Below are 9,711 nucleotides of genomic sequence, written 5' to 3'. Positions count from 1 at the left end.
GTTTTCCTCATGTGTTTGGTGACTCTTAGTTGGGGCTCAGTTTTGATTCATTGTATTTGCTACCTGTGGATGCTGCTTCTGTTCACCGTAATGCATGCAACAGACATCAAGGAGTTTCATTCAAAGCTTTTGAAGCACTCAACACATTAGGGTGATTCTGTTCCTGGGAAGTTGCTGGAAGTAGGATGGTCCCAGTAACAACACTATTTTCCAGCCAAGACTCAGAGAGCAGAGTAATTTGCCGTAAATCACATGCCTATAAATAGGCCAATACAGTTCTCCCAATATTCCCACTGCCCACCCAGGGCTTCCTAGTGCCACAGCCCACTCCCCACTCCTAATATCCAATAACCAGACAACTCAGAAGATTTATTATATTTCTCTTCTCTTTACTCTAAAAAACAGTTGACAATAACAACAAGCAAACTACAGAAAGTGGCATGGGTTTCAATACCCCCATCCCTCCAAACATCATTCTACATTCCTCAGACACTATCCTTTCACCTTCCCTTAAAACCTAGATGAAAATCCCTGAGAAGGTACAGGAGGCCTCCAGATAGGAGGATCCCCAAACCAGGCCCCTTAGGCAAGTGAAGGCATTGAGGAAATAAATTAGGGGAGAGGAAGCTCCTAGCTGGCCCTGTTCAGCTCTGTCTCGCAGACCCAGCGGTAGGGCCTCTGGCAGACGTCATCATTCCAGCGGCCATCATCTGTGAAGTGGGCACAGTCTTCGCCTCCCCCAAGCCCGTGCCCATACCAGTCATCTGGCTGCTCTGGTCTCCAGTTCCTAAGGAGACCAGACAAATGTGGGCCCCAGAAGGCCAGACCCTCAGCAGAGCCCAAGGAGCCCCTCTCACCCTGGGACCCACTCAGCTGGGACACCCGGGCCCAGGCCAGAGGGACAAAGTACAGCATGCACACACTCACTTGAAGCCTGTCTCATAGTCTGTTCCGTCCACCCATCTCCAGGGCCCATTTTGGTCAGTGAGGCCTATCCACATATTTCCAGGGCCCATATGGTGCTGGATAAATTTCTGGGGAGAAGGAGGGTGGTGACCTCTCTGTAGACCAGCCAGCCTCCCAGATGTGCCCTCCAGAGCCCTCACCTGCTCCTCCACGGAGCCAACCACAGCCAAGTGCCCGTTCTCCAGCTGGCAGTACTTCTCAGCCTCAGGCCAGGGCTTCCCAGTACGAGAGAACCAGTAGCAGCTGCCTTCATACTCCAGCCAGTTAACAGGGCAGCAGGTCTTTTCAGAGCCTGCAGGTAGCACAGAGGGTTGGTGGAGGAGCTGAGGTGATGCCAGGAGGGGAGGTGGGCAGAAAAGCATGTCTGGGCATCCCTCACCATTGCCCTGGAGGATGGCCAGCTGACAGCTTAGGCTTCGAATGTCAGACACGAAGGATTTCACATGGAGCAGCAAGCTGGAGTGATCTGGGGAGACAGAGGGCAGAGGGGGAGGGAAAGATGAGAGTGGAGAAGGAAAGGAGGTCAGTATGAGCACTGCGGCTTGGGAAGGGACTGCATCTGCAAGCAGAACCAGAGGCCAATCCCAGATGCCCCTGCCACAAGACCCCTCGGTTTGGACTGAGACACCCCTGTATCCTGTATACCATATGCTCCTTCTCTGACCTTCACTCAGGTCCTGCTGCTGCTTCTCCAGCTGCGACTCCAGGGACTTCATCTTTCTGCCCACACCTCCTCCTGCGGGAGAACCTTGCTCAGTGTCCCACGTCCCTAGTGTTCCACAGCCCCTCAGCCTCAGCCCTGGCTCCCCTCACCCTGAGTGCGCAGCTCCTTGACTTCGGCTTCCGTGCTCACTGTGAAATTGCTGAACGTCTCTCTCAAGGACCGCAGCTCCTCCTGCAGCTTGGAATCTGGGCAGGAGAGGGTGTGGATAGGACAAAATAAGAGGACTGTGTCCACCATCGCAGCAGCTGGCATTCCCCCACCACCATTTCCACCAACCTCCCACATTGCTCCCTTCCCAGCCCGCCCCAGGGGCACCTACTCTGGGATCCAATCACACAGACAACCACCAGCAGCAGGAGGCTGAGGCCCAGGGAGAGCAGGAGGAGGCGGGGTCCGGAGCAGAGACGCTGAAAGAGCGGCTGGGGAGGAGGCGGCCCTGCAAGAGAAGAGGACGTCAGGGTCTCAGGGACAAAGGGGAGCCTGGGGCAGCTCTAGCGTCCTAGGAGGAGAGCAGGCTAAGGCTCCTCTAGTAGACTAGGAGGAACCATATAGATTAAGAAGTATGGGCAATGGGTGACCCTGAGGAGTCAGAGGCAACTGGATGTGGGGAAGGGAAGAGGGTTATGGATAGATAGATGCAAAGCTTTGGCGTGCCCTAGCCCTGCCCAGGCCCTGGACCTTTGCTGACATCTAGTGGCTTGACTGTGTCAGTGCAGCTGATTGAACCTCATCAGAGCCTTGAGGACCGAGTTGAGCGGGAGAGCGGTGGAGTGAGCCGCCAACTGGGGCAAGAGAAGGGGGATTCTTTCTCTCCCCACGAATCCCACTGCTCTTTGGCTGAGTGCAGGAAGAGAAGGCAGAGTAGCCAGACTTCAGGTCCTTCCAGTTGCTCCCACCCAGGGAGCCCAGTCCCTGTGAGCTGGAATGTGGGGCTTCCTCTCCATTTTCTCCTCCCCTGCAGCCTCTTCTCCCATCAAAGGGCACTCCCGTCCCCCAAGAACTGTATCCTCGCTAAGCCCAAACAAAATCTCTCTTTGACCTGAAAGTGGGTAGGGGGGCTGTTTTTGATGTAGGAGAGCCTCATCCTCCCTCAGATCAGAGATCCCCAGCCTCTTCACAGAAATCTTACCCTTTGATAAACTGATCCTAGACACACACACACACACACACACACACCCACCCACACACACACACACAACGTTTATGGGGTGTTGGAAGAGGAAAGGAGGAGGAGGCCTAACTTCTTCCAGTTACACCCACTCCCCTGGGCCCACCCCCTCCCCAGGGTCAAGGGTTGAGAGGCATGCAGAAGCTCCTCCACCCTGAACCTCCTCTAAAAGAGGTGGTTCAGATACTGTGTTCCTGTGAGGGGAGAAGACCCAGTGATAGCGTCAGGGCTCACAGAAAGAAGCAGGAGCTGAGGTGAGGGAGCCAGAGCCACCCGATGCCTTTCAGAAATGGGGGGAGGTGTCCACTCACCTCCTCTGAGCTGATGATCATTTTCCTCGTTGTCCAGATGCTGAAGATCTTGATACTGCTTTGTCATGGCAGGGTTGGCTGGGGTTAGGGTTGAGATTGGAACTGAACAGAGTTGGAGTGTGGAGTCCGGTCCCTTTCTAAATGATTGGTGGCTACCTAAAGACCTTTCTTCTTTCCCCCATTCCCTCCCAGGCCTGACACCCAAAATCCATCCTCTGAAATTTTCCCGCCCTGCCCTTCCCCTCCTGACAGCAGGTCCCCTCCACCATTCCCCCATCCCACCCCTAGTAAGTCCCCCTGCCTTTCTTCCCCTTTTACTTGCTGAAGGTCTCGAGAGTGACTCCTGGGTCCCCGCAATGCTGTGCAGGTCCCAGGCTAAGAAGGGAGCTGAAGCCTGGAGATTTGGGGTGCGCAGACAACCCTGGATAGTGGAAGAGGAGGAAGGGGCAGGGTCCACACGAGGGTCCTGAGCCCTGGGCGTCTGCGTGTCTGCTTGTCTGTGTGTCCTAGAGCTCTGAACCTGGCATCAACAGTGCCAGGGACTTTGGACGTAAACAGAGGTGGAAATGGATTTGAAACTCGGGATCTGTGGGGGTGGGAAGGGGGGGTTAGCAGGGATTTGTTGCCTCTGCTTTCTTCCCTGAGGAGGGGGAATCTCCTGGTCTGTCCCCCACACCCCCATTTACTGGTCACCACACTCATTGCATGGTTTGGGAGGGGAACCAGGCCAGGGGGGCAGGGGGGCCATTTCCCCTCTGCCCCTGCCCCCGTCACTTCCTGCCTCTAAATTCCCAGAATTGTTGGTGTCTCCAAATATCCCTGACTGGGATCAGAAGGACCGGTCTTTGCTCTTGCCCAACCTGGGCCTGTGACCCTGGCATCTGAACCTAGGCCCCAGCTTCCTTGGGGGCTCACCACCAGACTCCCCAGCTCCGGCTGACTAACTTCATTCACTCTCCTGGAGTAAAGTTCCCCAGCAGCATGGGGGGCAATGAGGGGAGAGCAGAAGAGCAGGCTTTCCCCACCCCAACTGGGATGGGTGCCAACAAACCTTTATTGACTCCTACTGTGTGCCTGGGGCTTTTCATTCATTAACTCCTCTCATTATCCCCAGAGCACATCCTCAGATAAGGAAACTGAGGCTCAGAAGGTAAGAGCTTACCCAGGGTCACATCACAAGGAAGCAGCAGAGGAAGGACTGGAACTGGGGCTGCCTGACTCTAGCATCTTGTGCTGTCACCATGGCTGGGTCTTGGGGTCCCAGAGATGCTAAAATGTGGTTCCTCACAGTCCTGGGGGGGGGGGGGTAGGGAGGGTTGTGTTCAGAGAGGGTTGTATGAATTCAAAGTATGCTAAATTAGAAATTGGGCAAGATTAAAGATATTGATAAGTTTCTCTTTAGGACCCAAATGTGAAATCATGCAAATCCTATGTTAGTTATTTCATGAGAAAACTAGTGTTTGGAGTTTTACATCATGTGAGACATTCAGAAACACGTCCATTGCATAAAGTATGAAAGCCCTGGCTGCACCCTCTTTTGTCTGAAAAAGGCCCATGTTGTTTGTATGTACTTGGACTGTGCCCAGTAATTTTGGTGACTATTGGGCTGTTATTTTAGTATTCTCTGATATTGTTCCTTACAATCTGGCTTATTCAGACAAACAAACCTACTCTGTTTGGGTTAGAACAGTGGCTATCCCTGCAGGAGTAGTGAGTGGAAGGGAGCATGGAGGGCTTCTGGGGTGATGGAAATGTTCAGCTTCTTGATCTGGACTCTGGTTGCACAGGCGTGCTCAGTTTGTAAAACTGCAGAAGGCTGTACACATACACAGAAAGCAGTGCCTATAACCACGGTCCCCAAACAGTGCTTGAACCAGTCCTGAAGAACACACTCCAAAGCCAATAACTTTAGAATGGGAATCAGAGGTGATAAAACACTGTGAAGAAAGCCAGACAAACAGCGTGGAACATCAGGTCGCTAATTTACAAGCAAGCCCTCTTTAAAACATTGGAGATAATCCTCAGAAACTAAAAAGTAGCTAAAACCAAAACTATGCCACAATGGTGGTAGATCTATGCACTCTGAGAATTCATCCACCCTTTACATTTATTCCTTTAAGAATATACACCTTGAATTATGCAAGGTCTTCAGAGACAAAGCCTTATGTACGAGGTCTGACAATTAAGTTTGCGAACTCATCCTAGAAAAAGTGGTGCGTGCCTCATTGCTGAATATCACTACGGTCACCTTCAGAGTACTCACTTTGGGAAGCTATGCACTGATGCCAGAGCCTAGTCCACCCTTCAAACCAATTTTCTAATCTTTTTCTGGAATAGCCATCAGAGCTGTCATCGTATTAACCTTAATGTCAGGAATGTCATAAAAATGTCTTCATTGGGGGCTGGCCTGGTGGCTCAGGCAGTTAGAGCTCCATGCTCCTAACTCTGAAGGCTGCCGGTTCGATTCCCACGTGGGCCAGTGGGCTCCCAACCACAATGTTGCCAGTTCAATTCCTCGAGTCCCGCAAGTGATGGTGGGCAGCGCCCCCTGCAACTAAGATTGAACATGGCACCTTGAGCTGAGCAGCTGCTGAGCTCCCAGATGGCTCAGTTGGTTGGAAAGCGTCCTCTCAAACACAAGGTTGCCAGTTCAACTCCCGCAAGGGATGGTGGGCTGCGCCCCCTGCAACTAGAAAACAGCAACTGGACCTGGAGCTGAGCTACGCCCTTCACAACTAAGAGTGAAAGGACAACAACTTGACTTGGAAAAAAGGCCTGAAGTACACACTGTTCCCCAATAAAGTCCTGTTCCCCTTCCCCAATAAAAAAAGAAAAAAAAAACCTTTTAAAAAAATAATAAAATATAAAAAAATAAAAATGTCTTCCTTTCAATATCTCCTTTATCTTCGGGTAAAGAAAGAAGTTATTGGGGGCCAGATCAGGTGAGAAGGGAGGGTGTTCCAATACAGTTATTTGTTTACTGGCTAAAAACTCCCTCACAGACAGTGTCATGGGAACTGGTGCATTGTCATGATGCGAGAGCCATGAATTGTTGGCGAAAAGTTCAGGTCGTCTAACTATTTCACGCAGCCTTTTCAGCACCTCCAAATAGTAAACTTGGTTAACTGTCCAGTTGGTACAAATTCAGAATGAATAATCTCTCTGATATCAAAAAAGGTTAGCAACATTGTGGCAACAAGTTCACAAACTTAATTGTCAGACCTCGTATGCATTTTCTATGATTGAGTTATAACGTACCACAAACTTAGTGGCTTAAACCAACACTCATTTATTAGCTCACAGCTCTGTAGGGCAGAAGTCCAACTGGATTCTCTGCTCATAGTTTCACAAAGTCGAGGTCAAGATGCTGACAGAACTTATTCATGGAGGCAAAGAAAAATAATCTGCTTCCAAGTCCAGTCAAGTTGTTGACAGAATCCATTTCCTTGCAGCTATAGGATTAAAGTCCCCAGTTCCTTGCTGGCTGTCAACCATGGGCCACCCTGTGTTCCTAAAGGCCTCTGCATTCCTCATCATGTGGCCCCTTCAAAGTCAGCAACAGTGACTGGAATCTTTCTCATGCTTCAAATCTCTCTGACTTCCTCTGTACCTTTAAAGGGACTCATGTCATTAGATTAGGCCCACCTGCATAATCTTCCTGTCTTAAAGTCAACTGTGTACTATATGAAGTGTGATTTTGAAAAAAGGTGAATGTTTAAATTTTTAAAAATGTATTACAGTAAAAGACACATTGCCATTAATCCCCCTCAAAATACTCCCCCTCGCTTCGAACACATTTATCCCATCATTCTTGCCACTTTCTGAAGCAATTCTGGAAGTCCTCTTTCGTGTCTTTAGTTGCACTGTCATGGCTGCCCTGATGTCCTAAACATTTACCTTTTGTGGTCATTTTGACTTTGAAGAGCCAGGAGTCGCATGGTACCACACCGAGTGAATAAGGTGGATGAGGACACACCGTAATGTTTTTGTTTAACAGAAATTACTGTACCAGAAGCAACGTATGACATAGAGTATTGTCATGAATGGAGGATGAAGTAAAGACACGAAAGAGGACTTCCAGAACTACTTCAGAAAGTGGCAAGAACAATGTGATAAGTGTGTTGGAAGCAAGGGGGAGTATTTTGAGGGGGATTAATGGCAATATGCCTTTTACTGTAATAAATGTTTTTATTTAAACATTCGTCGTATTTTTCGATCATACCGTGTGTGTGTGTGTGTATGTGTGTGTACATTTTTATACACTTATATACAATAGGTCCTCCCTTAACGTCATCAATAGGTTCTGTGACTTTAAACAATATATAACAAAACCAGTTTTACCATAGGCTGATTTATATAAACAAGAGTTAATTTCCTACAGCCTTTCATCAATGTTGTAACAAAATGACATTGAATGAAATGTTATTCAAGGACCTGCTATATATATAATCATATGTAAGATTAACTATATATAACATAACTGTTAGAGTGATATCTCATCATATTCACTGGTTCCAGGGAATATTGGGGGCCACTCTGCCTACCACACTTCACACAAAGCAACCTTGTCCCCTCTGAGCGCACTTTCCTGTAGAATGAGGAACACATGTAGAGAGCAATTTACAGAGAGGCTGGACTCCAAACCTGGGAACCTCACTCCTGGCATTAGACAAAGGCTCCCTAGAGGAGGTCTGTAATGTTGGTCTGGGAAAACAGGATTTTATCAGTGGGTATAAGCAAGTGACCCTGGGGAGAGAAAACAGTAGCAGAAGAGAAATGGCCGGAGAGGTAGCTTGGACCACTCTGAGATGGGCCTTGAATCTCGGGGTGAGGCATTTTGAATGTCATTCGAAGTGCAGAGGTCTCCAAAGTGGGGGATATGCACCCAAAAGGGTCACAAGATCATTTATTAGTGTGGCAAGAAGACATTAGACCTTTATATACATTGTCATCTCTTTTCTTTAGATTTCTACTTGGGAATATATTATATAAGGCACATAATAGATGTTTACAGTGGCCCATGTGTCAGGGATCTATTGCTGCAAAATGATCACTCCAAAACTTAGCAACTTAAAACAAGAACTATTTATCATCTCAGTTTCTGAGGGGCAAGAATCTGGGTGCAGCTTAGCCGGTTGGTTCTGGCTTAGAGTCTCCCGTGCCGTTGCACTCAGGATGTCAGTCAGTGCTATTTCATTTGAAGACTTTCTCCAGAACCTGGAGAAGCAGCTTCCAAGGTGATACATGGCTGGCGAGTTAATGCTGGCTATTGGCAGGAGGCCTCAGCTCCTCACCCCCTGGATGTTTCTGCAGGGCTGCTTGAGTGTCCTCACAACATAGCAGCTGGCTTCCCCCAGGGCAAATAATTCGAAGGCACAGGACGGAAGTGCAATTTCTTCTACAACCTCAGAAGCTGGTGGTTACACAGTCAGCCTACTCAATGTAGAAGGGAACTACACAAGTGCGTGAATACCAACGGGGGAGAATAATCAGGGGCCATCTTGAAGGCTGGCTACTACAACATGTATAGAATTATTAGGTGTGGGAATACATATTGGGGAACACACACCCAAAAACATTTTACTGATGGGCCCCTGAACAACAAAGTTAAAGACTGACTATAGACTACGGGGCTCATGAAGAGTTGTAGGCAGGGTAGTGGTGAGATCAGATCTGTCAGCTGAACAATGGCCTGGCCTTGGGGAAGGTGATGGGTTAAAGGTGGGTTGCCAAGAGTCAGGGAGCACAGTCAGGAGGCTACTGGGTTGGTGTCAGTGAGAAACAGTAATGCTTGAGGCCAGAGAGGGAATGTGACATGGGCAGAACTTAGCGGAGGAATGGAGCAGACCTGGTGGCGGCTGAATGTGTGCAGTGAGGGAGGAGAGGATGGAGCAGGGGGAAGACAGCAGAGCACCTGACCAGAACCCAGAAGGCTTCTGGAGATGGGTGTGGAGTCCTCAGAGATTTCTGGGCTGGAGACACTGATGGCATAGGTTTGGGTGTGGCCCAGGTGTGGCAAAATGCCTGTGATGACCTCTGCCCAGTGAGAGGGCACAGTGGGAAGGAAGCAGCTCAGGAAGAGCCCCAGGACTATCAATCATACGAGCTGGGAAGTGGAAGTGACCTTTAGGGCCAGTTCTGGGGACCCAAGTGCCATGTTAAAGACTGCCGAGGACAGAAGAGGATGGGCCTCCTATCAGAGTGAGTCAGGAAGAGGGAAGGGCTTTTCAGGCAGGGGGAGGCCTGAGCATTGAAGGGGCGGGTAGAGAGAGGGCACGCTTGGATGCTGAGAAGGAAGGATGCTGGAGATCCCCAGAAAGATGTTAAGGGGTGAAAGACTAGTACAGCAGGAAGAGCCTGAAGGCTGATGACAGATCTGAGTTCACCTTGCTCACATTGGGAAAGTGGGCTTAATGCTCATCTCAAAGAGTTATTGTCAAGGTTAAGTGAGAAAATTAGTGACAAAGCACTTAAGGCAGTGACTGGCACATACAAAATGCTCAGCATGTGCTAGTTATTTTCATTCTTATCATCACTAGCAG

General features: G+C 49.3%; 1 protein-coding gene across 1 annotated transcript; it reads right to left on the bottom strand.

Annotated features, from left to right (window-relative positions):
* Positions 1–368: 368 nt before the first annotated feature.
* On the bottom strand, positions 369–3,695 carry LOC109454409 (asialoglycoprotein receptor 1). The gene is made up of 9 exons (XM_074320122.1): positions 3,488–3,695; positions 3,170–3,247; positions 2,010–2,126; positions 1,780–1,875; positions 1,631–1,702; positions 1,346–1,432; positions 1,107–1,258; positions 928–1,034; positions 369–787 (listed from the first exon to the last, which is right to left on the bottom strand). Exons 2-9 carry the CDS (start codon positions 3,234–3,236, stop codon positions 631–633), a joined length of 855 nt encoding a protein of 284 aa, XP_074176223.1. The 5' UTR covers positions 3,237–3,247; positions 3,488–3,695; the 3' UTR covers positions 369–630.
* Between the last annotated feature and the right edge of the window lie 6,016 nt (positions 3,696–9,711).

The sequence above is a fragment of the Rhinolophus sinicus genome, linkage group LG15 (genome assembly GCF_036562045.2).
Source record: "Rhinolophus sinicus isolate RSC01 linkage group LG15, ASM3656204v1, whole genome shotgun sequence".
Classification (NCBI taxonomy): Eukaryota; Metazoa; Chordata; class Mammalia; order Chiroptera; family Rhinolophidae; genus Rhinolophus; species Rhinolophus sinicus.
The sequence above is the reverse complement of the archived record's forward strand: the minus strand, read 5'-3'. Positions and strand labels throughout refer to the sequence as shown.

Coding starts and splice junctions, on each gene's coding strand:
- LOC109454409 (XM_074320122.1), bottom strand. CDS start 3,236: ATGACAAAGCAGTATCAAGATCTTCAGCATCTGGACAACGAGGAAAAT. Junction 1,703..1,779: donor CAAGGAGCTGCGCACTCAGG/GTGAGGGGAGCC, acceptor GTTCTCCCGCAG/GAGGAGGTGTGGGCAGAAAG. Junction 1,035..1,106: donor TTGGCTCCGTGGAGGAGCAG/GTGAGGGCTCTG, acceptor CCTTCTCCCCAG/AAATTTATCCAGCACCATAT.